At 40.6% G+C, this 20,639-nt stretch overlaps 2 protein-coding genes across 3 annotated transcripts in view; one reads left to right on the top strand and one right to left on the bottom strand.

Annotated features, from left to right (window-relative positions):
• Positions 1-20,639, top strand: part of MPLKIP (M-phase specific PLK1 interacting protein) — a 60,759-nt gene that overhangs the window by 35,588 nt on the left and 4,532 nt on the right. The window lies entirely within an intron of this gene.
• Positions 10,187-20,639, bottom strand: part of CDK13 (cyclin dependent kinase 13) — a 76,887-nt gene continuing 66,434 nt past the window's right edge. For both annotated transcript variants that reach the window (XM_050937661.1, XM_050937662.1), the window contains 3 exons: positions 20,332-20,537; positions 16,550-17,095; positions 10,187-15,291 (listed from right to left, as the gene is read on the bottom strand). In XM_050937661.1, the coding sequence (XP_050793618.1) occupies positions 14,444-15,291; positions 16,550-17,095; positions 20,332-20,537 (1,600 nt within the window). In that variant the 3' untranslated portion in view covers positions 10,187-14,443. The remainder of the gene's footprint in view (positions 15,292-16,549; positions 17,096-20,331; positions 20,538-20,639) is intronic.

Raw genomic sequence — 20,639 nt, 5'->3', positions numbered from 1 at the left:
AGAGGTTGGATGATGCTTGATGCTTTCCCTGTGGATACTCTGAACCTTTTGACATCCTCCTTCACACAAAAGCTAAGTTCTACATGTCAGATCCAGTTCTTTAGCTGCTTCTTTCCTTCTTGCTCCATGACAGTTTCATCAGTTAATGGACCAAGGAAAGGGGTTTGGGCAGGAGCTCCAGAAAGTATGTTACACAGACCTTTTCTCTCCAGTCTGGTGATATATGGAAGAATTTGAGACAATGGATGAGAAGGCTAGCCCCAGTATTGCTACAGTACCAACCAACAGTCACATCACTTAACCTGGTGGAAAAAAAATGGCATAAGACTTACAGGATATTTTCCCCTTTTGGTGGTGGGTAGGGAAGTCCCCAATTTGGCAAGGGAGACCAAATTTAAAGGAAAGGTACCAGCATGAATGCCCAGACAATAGTGAGGGGTACAGAATCCTGAAGGCATGTAGATATGGATACTAGAGCTCTTGGTAAATAGCTGGGTAATTTATTCTGTGCAAAATGTTTCTTGCCCTGGCTGTTAACCTCTCCAGTCTCCTGCAGAGAAGGATTCGTGATGCAGATAGATCATCCACCTCTATTAACTTTTTGACTTTTCTGCCTTCTAGGCAATATTTGTGAAGCAAGCAGATGGTTGCTAGGCTGCTGGCCACTCTTGGGCAGGGGAGTAAATCGAACTTTGCTCTAAAGTCTTACTGTAAGTAGCTACAGCACCAATGGAGGAATAAGGCATTGGGGGGAAACCACTGACAGAACCCCCAAGCAGCCCTGTGCACCTGAGTTGCCCTTGATCCTGGCTTCAATCCTTTGTCAAGGCCTAGACTGCTGTAGGGCTGGGGTGAGAGAGGCCCTTTCAGGTCACAGTGGTGGCATTGCTATTATTTCAGCCTGGGGAGGAAAAGGCTAAAATAAGGGAACTCTCCAGGCTACTTCCAACTCACCTTTCAGGAGGAGCTCCCTGGAAGACATTTGTATTAGTAGTTTATTAGGATTGTACCTAGGAGCCCTACTCATGGACCAGGTCTCCATTGTGCTAGGCACAGTACAAACACAACAAAAAGACAGTCCCTGCCCCAGGAGCTTACAACTCAAGTATAAGACAAGATGGGCACAGACAGGAGAGTACAATCAATCAATCAATCACACTATTGGTCAGGCAGGGAGTAGTCTCTGCAAACCAGCAGTGCAGTTGCGTGTTTTGTAGGCATCTTGGGAAAGGAGTGTTTTGAAGAGGGTAATGAGGCTTTGTGGATGTTTACAGGGAGCTCCTCCCAAGTGTGTGGAGCAGCATGGGAGAAGGCATGAAGGTGCTTGTTTGAAAATTTAGCATGTCAGCAATGGAAGCTGGCAGCATGGGCCAATCGGAGGTGAGTGTCGACAGAGAATGAGAGACCAACAGTAGTGGGGGATTGGCTGTGAAGGGTGTTTGAAGACAAGCAGCTTATATATGATGAAATATAGAGGGGAGAAAGAGTAGAGGGATGACATGGCCAAAACAATGGGCTGGGAAAATGATCTTTGCAGCAGGATTCTGAAGAGGTAAGACCAGGCAGGACAAGCTTGCATATGTCAAGGCCAAAGAGAGGGGTTTGCAGTAATCAAGTCACAGGATGTTGAGAGTTTGGATGAGAGTTTTAGCTGGACGGATAGATAAAAAAGGCTGTGTCTTATTGTATATCTACACTAGAGCTGGAAGATGTACATTCCAGTGCAAGGACACATACCCACACTAGCTCTGATGGAGCTAGCATGCTAAAAATAGAGTTTGCTACAGTGGCACAACAGGAGGGGATAGCCACCTGAGTACAATCCCATCCAAGACCATAGGTATGTACTTGAGATGGCTAGCCCCTGCTGCTGCTCGGTCCACTGCAGCTACGCTCTATTCTTAGCATGCTAGCACAATCAGCTAGCGCAGGTCTGTCTCCTCGAGCTGGAATTTTTACCTCTTCCACAACTAGTGTAGACACCCTTAGAGATGTCATGCAGAAAGAATAAGCAATATTTAGATGCTGCCTAAATGTGAGGACCTGAAGAGAGGTTTGAGTTGAAGACGACATCCAGGTTACAGACCAGAATGACAGGCAGAATGGCAGTTATCCACAGTGATCAAGAAAGGAAGTAGTGAGGAGGGCTTAAGTGGGGGGAAGATTAGGAGCTCTGTTTTAGCCATGTGTAGCTCAAGCTGATGACTAGGCATCCATGAGAGGACAGACAGGCTGAGATTTTAATTGGAAAATGCTCAGTGTTGCATAAATGAGGCACAAAACTGAAGAAATCTTGAAAAACACCGCTTGTGCCCTTGAAACTGCACCCAAAGTTCTTTTCAGCAATGCTGCAAAGTTGAGGAGGGGCTATGAATACCAGCCCCCTGCCTTGATCCAAACACTGGGGAAATAGACCAAGCAAAGGGAATCCCTGGCACCCTTGTTATCCTTAGTAATGCCCCTCTCTCTACCAAAATCTCTACTAAACTACGGCAAGTGAGTGAAAGACACAGCAAAATCCTGTCTGGAATGAGAAGTCAGAGGAACCTCAGGGTGGAGACAAAGTGGAACATACATGTAGAGCTGTTGACATTCCAGCAGCTGGGAATGGGGTGTCATTTGTTGCAGGAAAAATATTTTAGAACATGCCTCAGAACAGTGGAAGTAGCGGAGGTATGCGGAAGTAAAGGCTAAAGTAGTGGATCTTATCATAGTGAAAGGACATTGGAGAAATAATGCAAAACATGTTAAAACTTAACTGTAAAACAGAACTATTCTGAAAAGCAACCGATTAACCCCTATTTTACAAACTGTTTGGGGGCCAAGGAGTTCATAAAATTTAATATCAAGATTACAGAAGCTAGAGTGCAAAAGTTGCAGAATGGTGCACTGAGTTGCTTTCTCATCCTTCAAACCAGTGCAAAGCAGTTCCAGAGGATTGGAATGTGTAGGGATGTCAATTTGTTCTTCATCCATGTCACTTTTATTGTGATTTATTTTTCCATTGAGGAAAAATTATTTGTATAAATTGCTTGCAAGATTGAGGCTCATAAAATTGAGATTCTACTTATGTAAAAATGGTTCCTTCCTATACAAAACCTACACACTTTGTATTCATAGTCATATCTGCTCCTCTCTCTCACACACACTCAGAATAAAAATCTAGTGACTACATTTTTATTCTGAGTGTGTGTGAGTGAGAGAAGGCATCGGAGGCTCAGACATCAGCAGAACTGTTAAGTTCCAATTGTAGGCCAAATTCTGCCCCCAGTTATACTGAGGACAGAATTTTTCCTTTAGAATCCATGATGTGTGATGATGCACGAACAGAAACTTGATTCTCAGGTCCCAGGTTGAGTTTGCAAAACTGGCAATTAGAAAAGCCATTTTTTCCTGTATGAACGCAGTAAATTTGAGGCAGAGGACACCAGCTCTAAGATTAGAGTTAAAAAGTTACTTTGTTTACTGCACACTAAGGCTTTTTTTACTCTCCATGTTCTGATACATTTAAAAATATTTTGTTTACAAAAGATTCACTCATTCATCTAATGACCTGTTAGGCTGAGCACTGCATAGGGCAATCCTGTAATGAAACAGCACTAAGCCTGCCGTGCAATCCCTGATGCTTACAGGAATTGTTCATGCAGAATGTAGCTAGCTTTATGATATGTGCTTTGACTATTTCCCACTACTTCACATACTGAGATGCGTCTTATAGCCCCAGGGTTCCCTAATCTGGCAGCTACAAAAAGCCTGAACTGAGCAGTCATGAGAAGTAAATTAATGAACTTCAACATCACAACCCCTCAGACTGTATGGAACAACAGCACTGACATTTCAGCTTTGAACTGTGGGTTGTGCTGTTCTTTTTCCAGCAGGTGCAGTTGGAGGGGGAAGTTACCTTCCCACACACTTCTTGTAGCTGCCAGAAAGTCTGCATGGAGGAAAAAAGTCTAAATTCTAAATGTGTTCTGGCAAAAGTAAATGTAGAGATATAGGGTATGTCTACACTGCAATGTTAGCAGGACTTGAGTCAACTGACCCTGGATTATAGAATCCAGGGCTTGAGCATCTACACTGATTGTCAACCCTACATTAAAAATCTTCTAATCTGGGCTTGAACCTGGGGGCTATAACGTCCATACTGCAGCACGCAAACCCCAAACCAGCCATGTCCCAGACTCCCTAATGCCCTCTTGTGTTGTAGCCGCTTTAGCCTTTTGACTGTAGTGAACTGTGGGAAAACTTGACTGTCCACCCTGCACATCAGAGGAAGTTTGAACAGCCTGCCAACACAGCCTATGAAGCAATCATTTTGGTCTGTGTACTCCCAACTACCAGAGACAGCAACATGGAGGAGGGACCATTTGAAGAACTTCTGTTGCTTGTGCTTTCACTCCTGTGTCAGGGAACAGGCAAAGCTTCTGTGAGATGCTGATGGCCATTTCAGCAGTGTTTTCTGACCCACCAAAGGGCACCTGACTGAGTTTATGATGGAGCAAGAGGGAAAGGAGGCAGTAGCACCACAAGTACCCATGCATGGCAGACTCAAACTGGCTGATGCTGCTCATTACACTCACTATAGCTGCTGATGCTCCCTACATAGACAAATGCTTTTGGAGCAGACAACAAGTACAGGGAGGCCCACAACATCATGCGAATGACAAACAGGCCCAGAACTTCGGCATGAAGAAAGCTACATTTCTGGAGCTTTGTGAGCTGCTTGCTCCAACCCTCCAGTGCAAAGACATGCATGAAGGCACCCATGCCACGCCAGAAGTGGATTGCTATAGGCCCCTGGAAGCTGGCTACCCCAGACTGCTACAGGGCTTTGCCAACCAGTTTGGTGTTGGGAAATAGCCTCAGAAACGTCTACCAACAGTCTATCAGGCATATGGTTTACCCAAAGTGGTGGGCATAATAGATATTCCTGAAGTAATGGCTGGCTTTGAAAGAATGGAGTTTCCAAACTGTGCTGGGGCTATTGATGGGACTCCATGTGCCTGTAGTTTATCCTCCTCAAGGAGCACATGAGTAAATGTGAGCCCTTGTGGACCACAGTGGCAGATTTATGAATGTCAGTATGGGCTGCATTGGAAATTCCATGTTGGCAGGGCTTTTTGCTGATCAGGAATCTACATTCATGGACAGGCTGGGACACTATTCCCACCAAATGACATTGTCATGAACAGAATTACCATCCCCACCATTATTCTAGGGGACACTGCATGCTCCCTTTTGCCTTGACACATGAACCTTAAGAAGCCATGGCAAAAGGTTTAATACGTTCTCAGCAAGCATAGAATGGTTGTTGAAGTGTTTTTGACAGTTTGAAATCCTGTTGGCAATGTCTACAGACCTGTTTGGATGCCAGGGTCAGCCATGGTGTGCACATTACTGCGCTCTTCACAAGCTTTGTGAGACTTTTCTTCGGTGGACCTATGACAGTGAGGGGCCACTGAACCAGTACACGCAGTCAGAAAGTGCTCTACCATTGCTGTAGCTGGATGCACCCAGGCAACGGACATCAGAGATGCTTTGTGCTCCCTCACTATGAACTTGCTTGACGCAATGGAAGATGGGCTCATTGATTTAGGGTGGAGGGATAGGGGCTTGAGTGCCATGCAATGTATTTATGAATGATATGACCTTTTACGAAATGGGGGCAGGAGGTGATTGACTTATTTATATGAATCCATATTGTGACTGAAGTGTTGGTTGCTGTACCTAACTGTATAGAGGAATGGTGTTTGCTTATTAATTCCTAGATGTCCCTGATCATATGATTACCTTTATTGCTATCACTGTGTGACATCATACAATGTGTACTTAAAATGATAAACTTTCTTGGAGACATAAGCTTTATTTATAAATGTCTTAGAAAAGTACAACGTTCCCCCATGGCCAGGCAGGCCAGCTGCCATTACTACAACACATCAGTAACAACAGAACCTTACAGGGGACAAAAAGTGATGCAGCAGAAGCCGGTACTCTTGCAGCCATTATTGCGATCAGCTGCTTAAACAGTTCTCTCTGCTGAGGTTTGGCTTCCTCCCTTAGCTGCCATTCCTGGTCCAGAAGCTGCAAAGCAAGTGCCTGTCCTCAAGCCCCACAGCCAGCCTCAGCCTTTCTTCAAGCCATATGTCCCTCTGGGTTTGGTACTGGACCTGATTGGTGGCCCCGGCCAGATCTCAACTATAGATTCATCAAGGAAACACTTCCTCTTGGAACAATCTGTAAAGCTACGTTGGGCCAGGCTTATACTGAACTGTGGAGGTACAGCAGCCACTAGAGGTCAAGGAGCTTGGAATATGACAAGACACAGAGGAGTTGGTTCAAATAGGCCAGTGGAGGAGCACAGAAAAAAATCCTTGTGGAACTTCAAGGACATCAAATGTTACTTTTCCATACTGAACCTCAGTATATTATGAGAGGGATGTTGCAGACCACAGAAGCTCCCCAGACACAGCCTGGTTAATCGCAGCAACAGAGGTGCAGAGGCAGTGGTAAGTTGTAAATTCAAAACTGTTTTTTGTTTTCTAAAAATTGCAGAACTATTTGTGCTGGGGATGAGAGGTGGGCAATCAGTGGTCATGTTACAAAAGCTTTTCAAATCATTTCAGGCTTGTGGTGCCCGACTGGCAAAAGGAGATGTTATTTCAACCTGCTGGTGAGAAAATTGCAGCATATGCAGCCAGTGTATTCAAATGCATAGTGACTGAACAGCACATCTGAGTGGAAGGACCTGGACACCTACCAAAGTGGCCCTGGAACATATGCCCTTCCCCAAAATGTGACCACTTATCTGGAGTTCATGCTGCAGGAGGAGTTTGCATCTATCAGCATCTGGGATTGGGCCAGATGTCACAAGGGAATCAACAGGATTTTGTGTTAGGTTCCACCTGGCTGAACCTAGGATGACCAGAGAGCAAATGTGAAAAATCGGGATGGGGGTTGAGGGTGGGGGTAATAGGAGCCTATATAAGAAAAAGACCCAAAAATCAGGACTGTCCCTATAAAATCGGGATATCTGGTCACCCTAGCTGAACCGGATATGATTGTATGCGAACATGTAACTTCACTGCCATGCCTTTCCCCCCCACCCTGCACATTTCTGGACTCATTTTCAAACCCCAGCTGTATCTGAGGCAAATTATTTTGTCACCTATAGACTGCCTGGACTACCTCTACCTGAATGGACTAGATTTGTGAATGGATTTCTACCTCCTTCCCGCACAGTTCACTGTTTCCAGGTGGCTCATTATGCTGCTGTGTGGTTACAGAGTGGCAAACTTACAGGAATGGCAGGGGAAGGTTAGCATTTTTAAGAAGCAGGAGTGGCCTAGCAAAAATCTGCCAGGCATTTTTGCTGTTTGTATTTCCTAATAGCCATCCCCATGTTAGAGGGAGGTGGGGAACCGTGCCCCTGGGATACAATCTCCTGTTAGGGGATACATGCTTCTAGCGAGGACTTCTAATAACTTTTGCATTGGTTCATAGAATGGAAATCCACCCTATTACTGTATGAAATGGAGTCAGAAACTTACCAAGCTCTGGAGTGGCTTCTGACCTGTGTCGGCTGCAGGCTCCGAGGCAGGCTGTTCCTTGGAGGGAAGGCTTCAAACAGCTCCTCTGAATATGGCTCTAGGATGTGCTGCTACTCCTGCGGCAGAACCTCCCAAAGGACCCTTTTCAGCAACAGAGTCACTTTGCTGGCCTCACTCCGTCCCAGCTGACCAGCTCATCCTGCACCACTGGCTCTATTCTCAGCACAGTGCCCAGCACCTGGTGAAACACCTCATAAAACGGGCACAATAGTGGTGAGTTGCCAACGGTGCGATTCTGATCCCTGGTTTTCCTGTACTCACCCTTGAGCTGTTTAAGCCACTCCCTACACTGGTTACAAGTCTGATGTATTTGCAATGCTGCCAGCGTCTTCACTATTTGCTGGTAATGCTTGATCATTCTAGTATGCTTACTGTGGTTCTGCTGGCTTTGCACCAGGGATTAAAATCTGGCTGCGCTTACATGACTGAATCTACGTGCTCTGCAAAAAAGGCTGGTCAGTCTCCATTGCAAATGCTGAAAGCTTTCTGATGGTGCATTTGCAGCTCTCTAGTCAGAAGCCAATGGAACAGTTAATGCTGGCTCACTGAGCTGCTGCAGTACACCAAGCGGGGTCGATTCCATTTTCACTGGAGTCTCAACTGAGGATTTTTGGGGTAGAGAGAACTAAGAAAGCTGGCCCATGAGATTGTGGGATACTTTTGGCCAGCTCCCAGGACACAAGTCAAACAGGATTGTGTTGACATTGCAACTCAATAGGTCTTGAACCCTGGTTCCTGACTTGGTTTGGCACCTCCAGCCCCACAGGGTCCTAGGTCAAGGCTGAGAGATTTGTATGTAGATTCAAAGGGGAGATTTAAGCTCAAGCTTGAGTTCATACCCTTAGAAGCTCCTGGTTTGCTAGAGATGCTTCAAATTATGAGTGTATGGACAACTGCATGCACTATTCCTTATAAAAGAAAGCACATCGGTGTGGTTCATATACAAATAGCATCTTTAACACCACTTCATTTGTTCATAATGGTTCTTTGAAAACTAAAATGCTTCAGGTTATAGCTCAAGTTACTTTGCCTTTGTTTCTTGTCAACTGATTTCATCCTGTTATACTACTAACTTTTGTAACTCAGCGTTCTCTGTACTGAAATAAGGAGTCTATGTTGTTGCTGCTTGCTTCTCTCCCATATGCCCTGATACAATTTCCATTCAGCAGTTGAAGAAACAGCCTAAATCTTTGACAGAAGACTCAGGTTTCCAATATAGTTGGTAGCAAGGCTTCCTTTTCCTGAAACCAGATGCTTCCTTAGGCTGAGATTCACACATTTCCTGCCTCTGACTAGCTACGCGCGTGCACTTGACTAGCTCGCATGTACATCACGTGCTCCCCTTCATCAGAAAGTAAGTACTCCATCTAAATACATTGTGAATGATACTTAGCATTTATTTAGAAGAAAAATGAAACAGTCTGTAGACTTTCCTACCTTGCTACCCTGTAGAGATGGTCATGCTGTTGAAGTTTGTTAAAGAAAAATCTCTGGGTAAAAATGACCTATTGACACTGTCTACATTAGATCCATTTTTCAATTTCCTTGCATTGGTTCTGCTTCAGTTGTGTTTGCAACTTTGATAGAATGGTGGTGGACAGCTGCAAGGTAAACCCTTAACACTAGCGGTTGTCCTAGTGCTGGTAACAACAATGGCACTAAAAATGTGAACAGTGGATATTTTTCATAAGTCATCCTAGTGTAGAAAGGGCTGTTGTTAGAAGTCATGCCAGATTTGTGCATCTCTCTCCAACCTTGGTATAAAAATAACCCAGAAATTAAAAAAAAAAGTCTGGATTACTGATTTGGAGCCTTCATCACTTTTGGCCTAGCATAGATCCTCACTTTTAGTGGGCTCAAAAAAAAAAGCTTGTCTGCACCTCTACTTGTACATCCCTAGTATTTTACTTAAAATACCTCACTGATCTATATATACCATGTTCCAGGAGAGCAACCAACAGCTCAGGCAGCAGGTTCTCCAGACAATCACCTAATTCCCTGAAGAGATCTGCACCTCTCCCATGTTCTTCCTTTGAAGTGAAAAATAATTTATCCCTTTGTTCTACAATAGATTCCAGCCCTCCATAATTCAAGACCTCTTCATGCCATTTGAACTTGGTATATTAAAAATCACACTGCAATCTTCTCATTTGGCCAGCTAACTAAAGAATTCTCCTTTTTACTAACTTGACCCCACTGATTCCTGATCAGTTTCACTATGTAAAATAAATGGAAAAAATGAAATTAAATCAGGTTATCTTTATTCTGGTAGCTGTGACACTTCACTTGGCTTTGAAGTCTTAGGTATCCTGTGAACAATGGGTTAGTGACATCAGCACAGCAATACTAATAATCCATTATCACAAATTATGAACGTTAGATACACAAATTGAGTATGGTGACTGCTTGGCTTTGAAAAGCATTGGGTGACTTACAGATTTTAATATACTGAATGCTACTGAAGGTGTGGGATTCCAACATGAATGGTGAGTTAACCTATTCCATCATAATAAAATGTAAAATAATTTTGTGATAGGCTATTTGATATCCAAGGAGGGAAAACAAGGATAAAAAGGCTTAAGTTCTCATGGTATTTTATTTACAGGCTACTCAATACATCTTATATACAAATGGCTTAAAGAAATATCAACAGTAAGTAACTGAAGTAGCAGTTTCAGTATTTTAAATTGTTGCCCTAAAATAATTCCTATGATAAGAGTACTTAACCTTGTTCAGCAAAAATTAGTTTGAATTTAAGTCCAGCATTTAATTTTTAAATATGAAACAGTTTAGATCTGAATCAGTTTTCTGGCAATGTATTTAATGGCATACTTAACTGCAGAGAACACATTAATACTGCCTCAAACAATTTTAAGCATTAACCAAAATTTTTCCACCAACATAATTCAATTGAGATTTTTCATCCTTTGGAGGGGGTTTGTTTTAGATTGAAGAGAAAAATAAAAATTCAGAAAGTTTGGGTGAAATTTATTTCCTCTACTGGAAATGAAACATGGGGCCGGCTCTTGTAGTTTGGGACCTAATGGAGTTTTTGCCTGAATAACAATTGCATGAAAGTTACCTGTGCTAGTTTTAAAATTTGTTTTACAGCTTATTTATAAATCTCAGCAACTGATGAACCTTTATTAACTTTCTTCAGACTGGCACTAACTCCTGCTATAAATATAACAGGAAAAGCAATCTCAAAGCATCAATAGTTTACATTAAAACTCCTTCCACCTCTGTTTTTTATTAAGCAGCTGATGCTTAAGATGATAGAAGGTAATACTAATTAAATATGTATGAAAAATATAAATATGCAATTTTTAAAATGTGTAAGTAATTTCCTAGCAATTACATTTGCATTTAAAGATCAGATTTAGTTACTTGGATGGGGGGGGGGGTATGCTGTAGGTTTTTTTGGTTTGTTTTTTACAGTTTCTTCTACTCAGGATTGCTTTATCCTAGGATCATGAATTTGTTTTTGTGTTAGTGTCTCCCTCTCCTTTTCGTTTGGCTAAAGTTATGTAATATCCTGCATGTCATACTAGCACTGTGTTTTTAATTTTTTTACTCCAGGTAATGTTGGAGACCACCTCATTCAAAATTAACTATTCAACATGTGATATATCCAGGATCAAATACTTTACTTTAATCTGGATGGTAGAGAAAAAACACTTTTTGATGTTGGGTCCAATTCTCTGCAGTACTTCTAGGAGGTGCAGCAGAAGATATAATCCCAAGGGGATATGGGGCAAAGTAACTTTAAGCCATTTTTGCACTGCCCATATTCTGGGCACATCTTAGAGCAGCCACAGAGGTTGCTCTCATTTTTTGCAGCCTTCTGAGGGCTGAGTCAGAGCCTGGGATTGCTAGAGAACTGTACACTATGGAGACATGACCTCCTTATCAGGGCTGCTTGTAAGGGGAGCGGCATAGGGCTCATACCCCAAAACTGTTCTGACCCTTGCAGGGTAGCAAAATGTCATACAAGGACTGGAAGTGGGAGAAATCTCTTGCCTGGGTTTTAAAAGAGGCGAGATTATTGGGGCTGAGTAATTCAGCCTGACTTTCTGAATTATTTGAACAGTGTGGACCATTGGTTTCTAAATGTTAGGCCAGTATTGCTTGAACTAAAATTAGTAGAAAAATCACTGTGCAATACATATACCAGCAATGGCATGTGAATAGATCTGCTAAATCTTAATGCATTTGTTGCCAATCCATTTAGAAATCAGCTTTGTATCCTTTTCTAATTGCTTTTATTCTTATTCAGTCAAGATCAAAGTCTAAAATTAGTCAGATGTTTTGATATCAACCAATACATTAATATGCCAAAGTTTCTAACTACATGGAACATCTTAATTGTCACAGTATTTCAGTTCATAAATCAAACTGCTCTATCACTATTTATGTGGACAAGAGAGACTGGCTTTTTACATAAACTTAGGTGAAATAAGTATCATCTGGCTTGAAAATTTACCTCTACGTAGGAAGCTGTAAGAGGTATTTCTTCCTCACGTTTTATTTTTGAAAGTCAAAATCACGTATTCCTGATTTGTTCTTTATTATCTACTTTTCATTTGGACTTACCTGCTTCTTAGTGAAGTCTCACAAGGCTTTTTTTTTTTTTTTGAAGTGCAGTACACGTTAATATTTGACCATGCATTTCTTGCCACAAAGGTTGTATATGGATTTGAAAGCCTTTTGCCAGATTTTACACCTAACTTTTGCTAGATTTTTGTTGTTAAATCTGGCTTTTGTTTTAGCTGAGCATACTTTTATAAAAATGGTAAGATGCTGTAGCTGAACACAATGACAATACTAACACTATTCTGCTTGCATTTATTCTCTCCTTCAAAAAATACTAAGATGTGTTTAGCTCAAGAAAAACTATTCAAACACAGCGTCATTTTATATGAAGTGTTTAATTTCTTTTAAACACAGGCTATTCAGGTCACAAATATTTGTTTCCAGCTTAGCTGCTTTTATTTTCAGACAGCAGGACTCTCTAGTGTAGCTGATGGGAACTTGGATAACTATGAGATTTAGAGGGAAGTCTAAAGAGATAAGACTCACCATGATGCAGCTGCAGATACTTGAACACTATTTAGTTACATTTTAATGTTCTTCACACCCTATGCTGCAATAATTAGTCATAAATTAGAACCAGAATTTTAAATGAAATAGACAACTTTGGCTTCTAGTCTGAAAATCCAAGAAGTCACTGACATGACTCAACTGGTAATAGTGTATGTAGAATTTTTATCTTTTTAAAAGTAATTAAACACTGTTACATAATGTATCAATTTATCAACTGGATAATCAGTTGGAAAATTGTATCCAATATGGGCTATTAAACATTCTTTTCAGTACATGGAAAATATAGCCATATCCCCCCCTCTGCAGGAGAGAGAGGCTGCTGTTCTCAGAGGAAAACATGCTGGAAAATATAACTAATATAAAACTGGAGTGATGGTTTCTGGTAGCAATTTTAGCTACAGTAATTTTTTTTGTTGTTCAAAGACAGATTCAAATCAAGTATTACAATGATCAGTGGAACAGCTGAATATAGAAAGGATTAATTGGCACAATCCCAGTTTCCAGAAAATTTGAACTGCTAAATTTTCTTTGTTGCATTAAATACTGGTCTTTAACCTTGGAGGCTTTCCATAATGCTCTTATATGTGGTAAAGAGGAGACAGTGTCAGCTTTCCACACAAAACTCATTAACTATTACCAATGACATTGAAGAAAAAGCTCTCTCTCATTGTCTTCCTTAAAGTCAATTTTACCATCCATAGCTCTGTATAAAGTAGATATACTTATTTGGCAGAGGGACTACAGAAGTTAACAGAGCTTTTAGAGAAAAGTTGTGGGAAACCTACCTTTCTTTAATGGCTTTACATTGACATTCTCTCAGTAAATTCAGTTTGGGGAAGGTCATTTCAGTGAAGAGAAAACTTAGTATACCTACTAAACTGGCTTAGCTGACAAATGGCAAATATGCCACTTTAAAAGTGTGCTCTATCCAAGTTGCCTATAATTATCTCTGTTTTAATGTAGTGTATCAAAGTATTAGTCTTTGAATCAAGCTACAAAATAACCTCAGAGAAAGGGAATTTCCTTTTAAGAAAAATGTAGAGAATTTTTGCAGACCTTAAACTTACACGTTAAGGCACTTACCGTTCAAGTAAAACAGTTTTGATACAAACATGTCTGGGAGATGGGGAAACATTTTACTACACCATCCTTTTTTTTTTTTTTAAAGGAAAAAAATAACATTGACCAAATATTTATAAAATGTTTTTATCAAGAGAGAGGTTGTGTTTTATTATCTGAAATGAGCACAAAGTACACCTTCCACAATAACACTGAAAGCAGTGCAAAGACTGACAGTGACCTTTGACTAAAGGTAGTTTGTAAAAAGAAAAATACCAAATAAATCAGTGCCCTGCTTTGATTGTTGTAAAATTTTTTACATTAAAGTTGGTCCAAACTTACAAAAAAAAGCACAAATGTGCATAGTTCAGAAGATCTGAAAGAGTGCCATAAAAAGCTGATGTCCCTAAATTTAGCATCCACTTAAAACTGCCAAAAATACAAAATAAAATTCATAACTAGAATTTGTGAACATGTACAATCAATTGATCTAGTTTCCAGACAGCATGAGTTTTAAGCAGTTTAAATTTTCCTACTGTATGCAAGACCCTTTTCCACATAAAAATAAAGCTGTTGAATTAACATTATTCAAGTCTACTGGATTGCTGCTTTAAACTGCAGCTAGAAAAAAGTCTTTCCAGATAAAAATGATGTGCCTGAGGAAAAACAGATACTCAGTATGGTAATCCTCTGCCTCGCCCTCTGACTGTTGATGTGCTAATGTGTCCTCTGTATCCTTGGGAATATCCAGGTCCTTGGGCTGGAGAAGTCCAAGTTTGTCCATGTATGTGGCTAATGCCACTAGGGTTTTCTTGTAAATTACTTCCATAACTATAGTTGTGCATCTTTGTGGACAAAGAATGAGTACTTTCCGACCCTGTGGAAGTGTCGCCACTGTTTCCCAGAACTGCAATAGGGCCATGGCTATATTCAAATCTATGGTCCTTATCTCCACTAAATAGCAGGGGACCAGTGTTGAGGTAAATGTCTCCATAACCAGTTACTGAGCTGGGAAATGGTTCTGAAAAGGCAGGAGGTGGAGGTGCACCACCAGAGTGAGATGAAGCAGTACTGTAGTTATCCAAAGACTGAATATCTGAATTTCCAATGAAGCTTCTCCTTTCCAGTGCCCCAGATGATCCACTTCCTATTCCATCACTACCACCATAATGGACAGAAGAGAAAGAAGGTCCAAAATTATCCTTGTAGTCGGTTACATAGGAGTCTCTTGCCTGATAATCCACACTAGTTGTTACTGGTTCCTCAGTTGGCTGAACCTGATGCTGAGAAAGCAGTTGTAGAAGAGCAGCTTTCACCCCAGCATGAGGATCCGTTCCTGAAGAGCTAGAAATAGGCAAATGCTGGTTTTCTGTCCGATAATCTAGGTCGTCTTCTTCAGTGAGAGGCGGTGGTTCTGGTGGCTCAGGAGGACGCTGGTCTGGGGGCAAAATACGAGGGCGTTCTTGTTCTGGTGTTAGGTTTAGAAGCCTCATCTCAGGCTGTCTAACCAAATCATCTTGACCTAAATGGATTAAAAACGAGAGCCTTAGAACAAGATCTGAAATTACGTTTGACAAATAATTACAATACCAGAAGGAGAAGAAAAAACACTTTGTAGAAGTATCACAAAGGTTTGCTACTACACTTCTTCAAAAAAAATAAAGGTTAATCAACTAATTAAGTTTAAGAGTATCTGAGAAAAGGTATTTTGGAGACTCAAAGAGACACTGCCTTCAAAGGTTTTTCAGAACTGAGAGTTCCAAGATCCTCCTGCAAGCACATGTGATCAGCTAATTTGGGATGGGGGGGGAGGAAGGGGAGAATCTAACAATATCCTTGAGGAGGTTGGTAACAACAGATGTTATGCCAGAAGGGGAGGAAAGTACACCAAAGATGTAGGCCAAAGCCCATACTGACATGGGTTTTGGGAAAGGGACAGAAAGACTGCTACAAATGGTAATGGTTGAGATTTTACTTTCCTTCACAATATTCTTCTACAGAGCTGCCAATGCTATTTAGTAACAAGTAAACCAATATGCACTGAAGACATATGGCTGAAATACTAATTTCATGCTGTTCAAAAAATTGAGAACTCTGAGAAGCTTCATCAGTTAAACATTTCATGTGTGCACAGTATGTATGGAAATCATAGTGTTTTAATGAAAATTTTAAGTTGACCATATTAATTTCACAAATGGAAAATTTGCACACCCTGGTCAGGTAATTAAAGGAAGTAGGCATGGAAAATTTTTGATGCTGTAGTTACTTAAACAAAAGGAGTTTACTTAAAGGGGCTCTGTTAAAGTTGGTAAACCTACAATTAACAAAAGAAGACCATCTTTTTCCAGTCAAAACCAGTTATTCCTCACACATCAGAAAAGCAAACAGGTATATATTAGACAGTAAACTTTCAGAGTTTTTTTGTTTGTTGAAAACAACTGTTTGTACAGCACCTGACTGGGGCATCTAGGTGCTACCATAATAATACGAACACCACAGTGCCAGTATAACTGCACATCTACACCTTTGAGTAAGTGTATGTACAGTATAATAAAATCAGTCACAATTAACTATGAAAGTTTTATAAACATAGTAAGTGACAAAAGGAAATGACATTCCTTCTCACATCCTCAGTGTCATCGCTCCTGTGCATGTTTTGCTAATGGGTATGGCATAACCATGCATACATGGGGTACAAAGCATGTTGTTAGCTGTTTATCTCCAAGTCGATCTCTCTGGTGGTCAAGATATCTACTTTCAACATACAAAATTGTAAGTACCTGCACATGAGTATAATGATTTGATCAGATGTGGGTAAACAGATGCTGGAGATACTGTGTCCTCCTGGTTATCAGATGCAGGAGTGCAGGGCTCTGGAGGCTGCCTGAGTTGTAACGACATTTCATTTCCTGATCCATTCTCCTTCTCCTCTAGTACAAGATCTTTTTGCTTTGTTTGCTGAGTCTTTATTAACTGAGACAACAAAACAGCAAATGCACTCTGCACAGCTGCCTGGGCAGCATCAGTCTCAACTTTAGGCTGAGTCAGCTGAGCAGGTGGCACAGCTGGCTGAGTGACTGCTGGCTGTTGCAAAGGCTCCTGTTCTAGTGGTGGTGGAGGCGGCTGTTGCTCTGGCTGTTTTTCACCTGCTGCCAAAATACCAGCAGGAATGTTTATTTTATCAAGTTGCTGCTGAGTCTCTGCATTTATCTTAATATTCAACACTTCGGCAAAATGTGCCATGCTAACACTTGATTTAGACTGTAGAAGATTTAGCAGGATTGCCACTTCATTCTGGTTTAACTGCTGTCCAGTGCCTGTTTTCACTAAAGACAAAAGGGAGTTTTAGAAGTGTTATTTAGAACTGTCATATTTCAGAGGCTCCAAATCAAGCTTAATATACCATGGCTGATATTCTTGGCAAAGTACAGGTTTCTGACAATACAGAAATGGAATGCTTTTACAAATTAATTACATTTAGAAGAGTATTAATAGGAAATTGAATAGCATGATCCAATACAGAGAAAATGACTTACAAAGGGCACGCCCACACACTAGACAGATGAGAAACATCATGTTTGAGCTCAATTTTCCACAATACAATGAAGCCAGGGTTTAAGGCCACCTGCCTTAGACAGCTGTAAGATTTCCAGTCACCACAAAGTCTCCTATCTTTGACATACTACATCCCTTTGCTTAAAAAGTGGCCATCTGCAAAACACAATTCCAGTCAGACCCTGACCCTCCAGATGCTTAATTATGCTGTGACACCTGCTAAGGTGACTAGACAAACTGACCCAGAAGCTAATGAGCTAGCTGAAGGTAATGGTGTAAGTGCCAAACTACTGAGAAGAACAAATAAAGTGCTGAGTAAGGTAGAAGACTGTTCTGTTGATTTCAGAGGTATGGGGAGACAGCCACATGAGAGCAGAAGCATGGGTTTTAAGTCACCTACTCATTGCTAGCTTTACAGTTTAGAAGAACTCATAAAGGCACTTTATGGTGAGGCTTCTTATTTGTGTTATGAGACTTATGAACTTTAAACAGACAGAACAGGTCAAGGGTACACTCAAATACGAAGCACGAATGGAACAGGATCCCTTATTCAGGCTGTACCTACAGATTCATCATGAAAGAGAACACGTAAACCTAGCAGCATGACCAGTGAGAGAAGAAACTGTTGTTAATTGGGAATGGCACAAAATCCTAATAATTTGAATTTCAATTCCAGATCTGCCAGTTGGTGAACACAGTAAAAGCCTAGGATCTTATTTAATTCTAATGGGGAAACTTCTTTCTTTATAGAAAAATTAAGCAAAGGCATCCGTCAGGTTGATATCAAAACTGAACTTTCACATGTGAAACTAGAAGGCTACCAAAGTAATGTAACTTCTGGCAGCATCCAATGAATGTCTCTGGACAGCTGGAATTTTTAAAACTTCCTGTCCTCAGCATTTGACTCATCGCTAAAGCGGACACAGTTGTGAGCAGACAGTTGTTGCAAAATTAAATCAGGCTGCTTGTTGATGTGCGCTGAGGTGCTACCAGCTAAAATGTAGCGAAGACCGGGGGAATTAAAAAACAAGTAACTTATTTTTATTTGGCAATGCACAGAACTCTATTCTCTCAGATGCTTTGCACTGTATTCTCTTGATGTATTAATTAACCACATAACAGATGTCAAGCCTGCTGCAAATTACATGACATCTGAAAATGGTCTGTTCGAGGACCAGGAACAGAAGATATTTCTCAGAATCCAAAATTGAAAATCCAGTAGACAATATGAATGAGAAAGAAAATTGAGGCATCTTCCTACCCACCTCAAAATTTTAGAAGACATCCCTATCATAGGGGAATTAAAATTCTTGGTGGAAATCATAAGTGAGCTCCCCACGCACTGTTAAGTTATAAAATGCAATGACAAGAGCTTCACATAAGAACCAGAACAGTAGCAAATAATTCAGGACAAATTATTTTTTACCCAAATGAACAATGTTAGTGCTTTGTGCATTGTCATATGTGCAATGATTTAGTTTATTTAAATTTGGATAAAGCCTGCACTTGTGTATCAGCTCCTTAGTTTGCCCTATGGACTTGTGTATTTGTTCATTCAGCATGTACACACACCTAAATCTTAGAACATAAACACAGACATTTTCAATTTTATACAGTACTGTCTCTGCTCCACCACACACTAAAATCCTACTTTCTCCACCTTGGAACATATTTTCTTTTATACTTACACTTGTGCCAAGAATGACATGGGGCTGAATAATTAATTCTTGAGTTCTTTGGTTAATTTGGTATTAGATATTATTATTAATATAGTTAATACTCTATGAGGTGACAAATAACTCCAACCACTGGGACTCTTAATAAAATTTGCTAATCGTTAACATGGGACAAAATTTTTAGGGGATAAGCAGAATTTGAAAGTCTTGCCAAGACTTGAGGCTACTGTTGCAAAAGAGTGGCAGAAATACACTACTGGATTACAACAAAAACCAGGATGACCAGGAGCAAGAGGTGGTAAACTACACGGGTCATGAGAACTATATCATTACATCTCTGCAACATATACTTGGAGCTATGGTCTACTGTTAGAGAGCTAGCTGATTTGAGATTATTACTGTCCATAGAGAATTTAAATGAGTGCACTACACATTCACACACTTTCAATTCTTGGAGCTCCCACTTTAGTGACACTATATTTTATACTTGCTTGCCGCATTACAAAGCTGTTTATGTCAAACTCTTATCTGTTCCTTTGTCAGCTGCCCCACACACACGACATACAGAATCTATACTTTAGAATGCAAATTAAAAAACACCTTGCTTATAGTAGGGGCAGTAGTACCAACTCCTGTATAAGGAGACACCCAATTTGATTACGATTATAAATTAACATTTTCTTCCTAGTGACTTTGAAGCAGTTTTTTGTACCACCAAGCAAGACACTCTAGGCTTGGTTTTCTGCTTTAATGAGTAGAGGTAGCTCACTAATTCTCTTGTCATGATATAGTAAGCTCCCTCATTAGCTAGTATCTCAGCTCAGCATCACCAGCTAGAAGAGACTTGCTAAAGCAGATGTACTTGGGAGAGGGAAGATCACTTAACATGGGGGAGGAATCTATTTGTTATGAAGATGACGTTTGACTTGAAACCCTTTCCCTTCAATTTATGTCATGATCAGTGAGGTTGCTCTAGACTATGAAGAGTTGTACAATGTGAATTAGAGCAACTTCTCATGGATGGCGTATTAAGAAACCCTGAGGTGGACAATAGACCCCCCTCCCCCCGAAAATTCAAATGACTACTAGGCAGGTCAAGATATTTAAAAGCTTTGACACTGGTCAAGATGAAACTCATTACACAAGTCATACTGGGAATGCCTGACTGCTGAGGACAAGATAAATCTTTAGCATTTTTTAAATTTACACAATTTTGTTTCCCTTAAGAATTCCGAGAGCTTGCAAGATTTTGAAAGTGTTAACATCTAAATTTCTAGATGCATAGTCAGCAAGTAATAGACAATTTAAAAATGACAAAAAAGATTACTGACCAAGTGCTACACTAGAGTTGCCCTGAGTTGTGAGTTTGGAAGAAGTCTGCATGCCTTGTGGGGTGTTCGTTCTGCTATCATCCAGGCCTAAAGACAAATCCTTCCTAGGAATTTTAGCTGCTGTTGTGTCATCTGTCATGCCCATCTGCTTCTGCCGTCTACGTTTCTTACTCCACAGTTCATGACAATCTTGCCACAAAGGAAGGCTGTAAAGAAGAATGGTAAATATTCAGCATTATCTTTGTACAAAATATTAAAATAAATGCTCAATATACAACATCAGATCTGAAAAGGTGAGTTTGCTGGGA

This window comes from Gopherus flavomarginatus, chromosome 2 (assembly GCF_025201925.1).
Source record: "Gopherus flavomarginatus isolate rGopFla2 chromosome 2, rGopFla2.mat.asm, whole genome shotgun sequence".
Classification (NCBI taxonomy): domain Eukaryota; kingdom Metazoa; phylum Chordata; order Testudines; family Testudinidae; genus Gopherus; species Gopherus flavomarginatus.
Note: the sequence above shows the minus strand (reverse complement) of the source record. Positions and strands in the feature narration are given on the sequence as shown.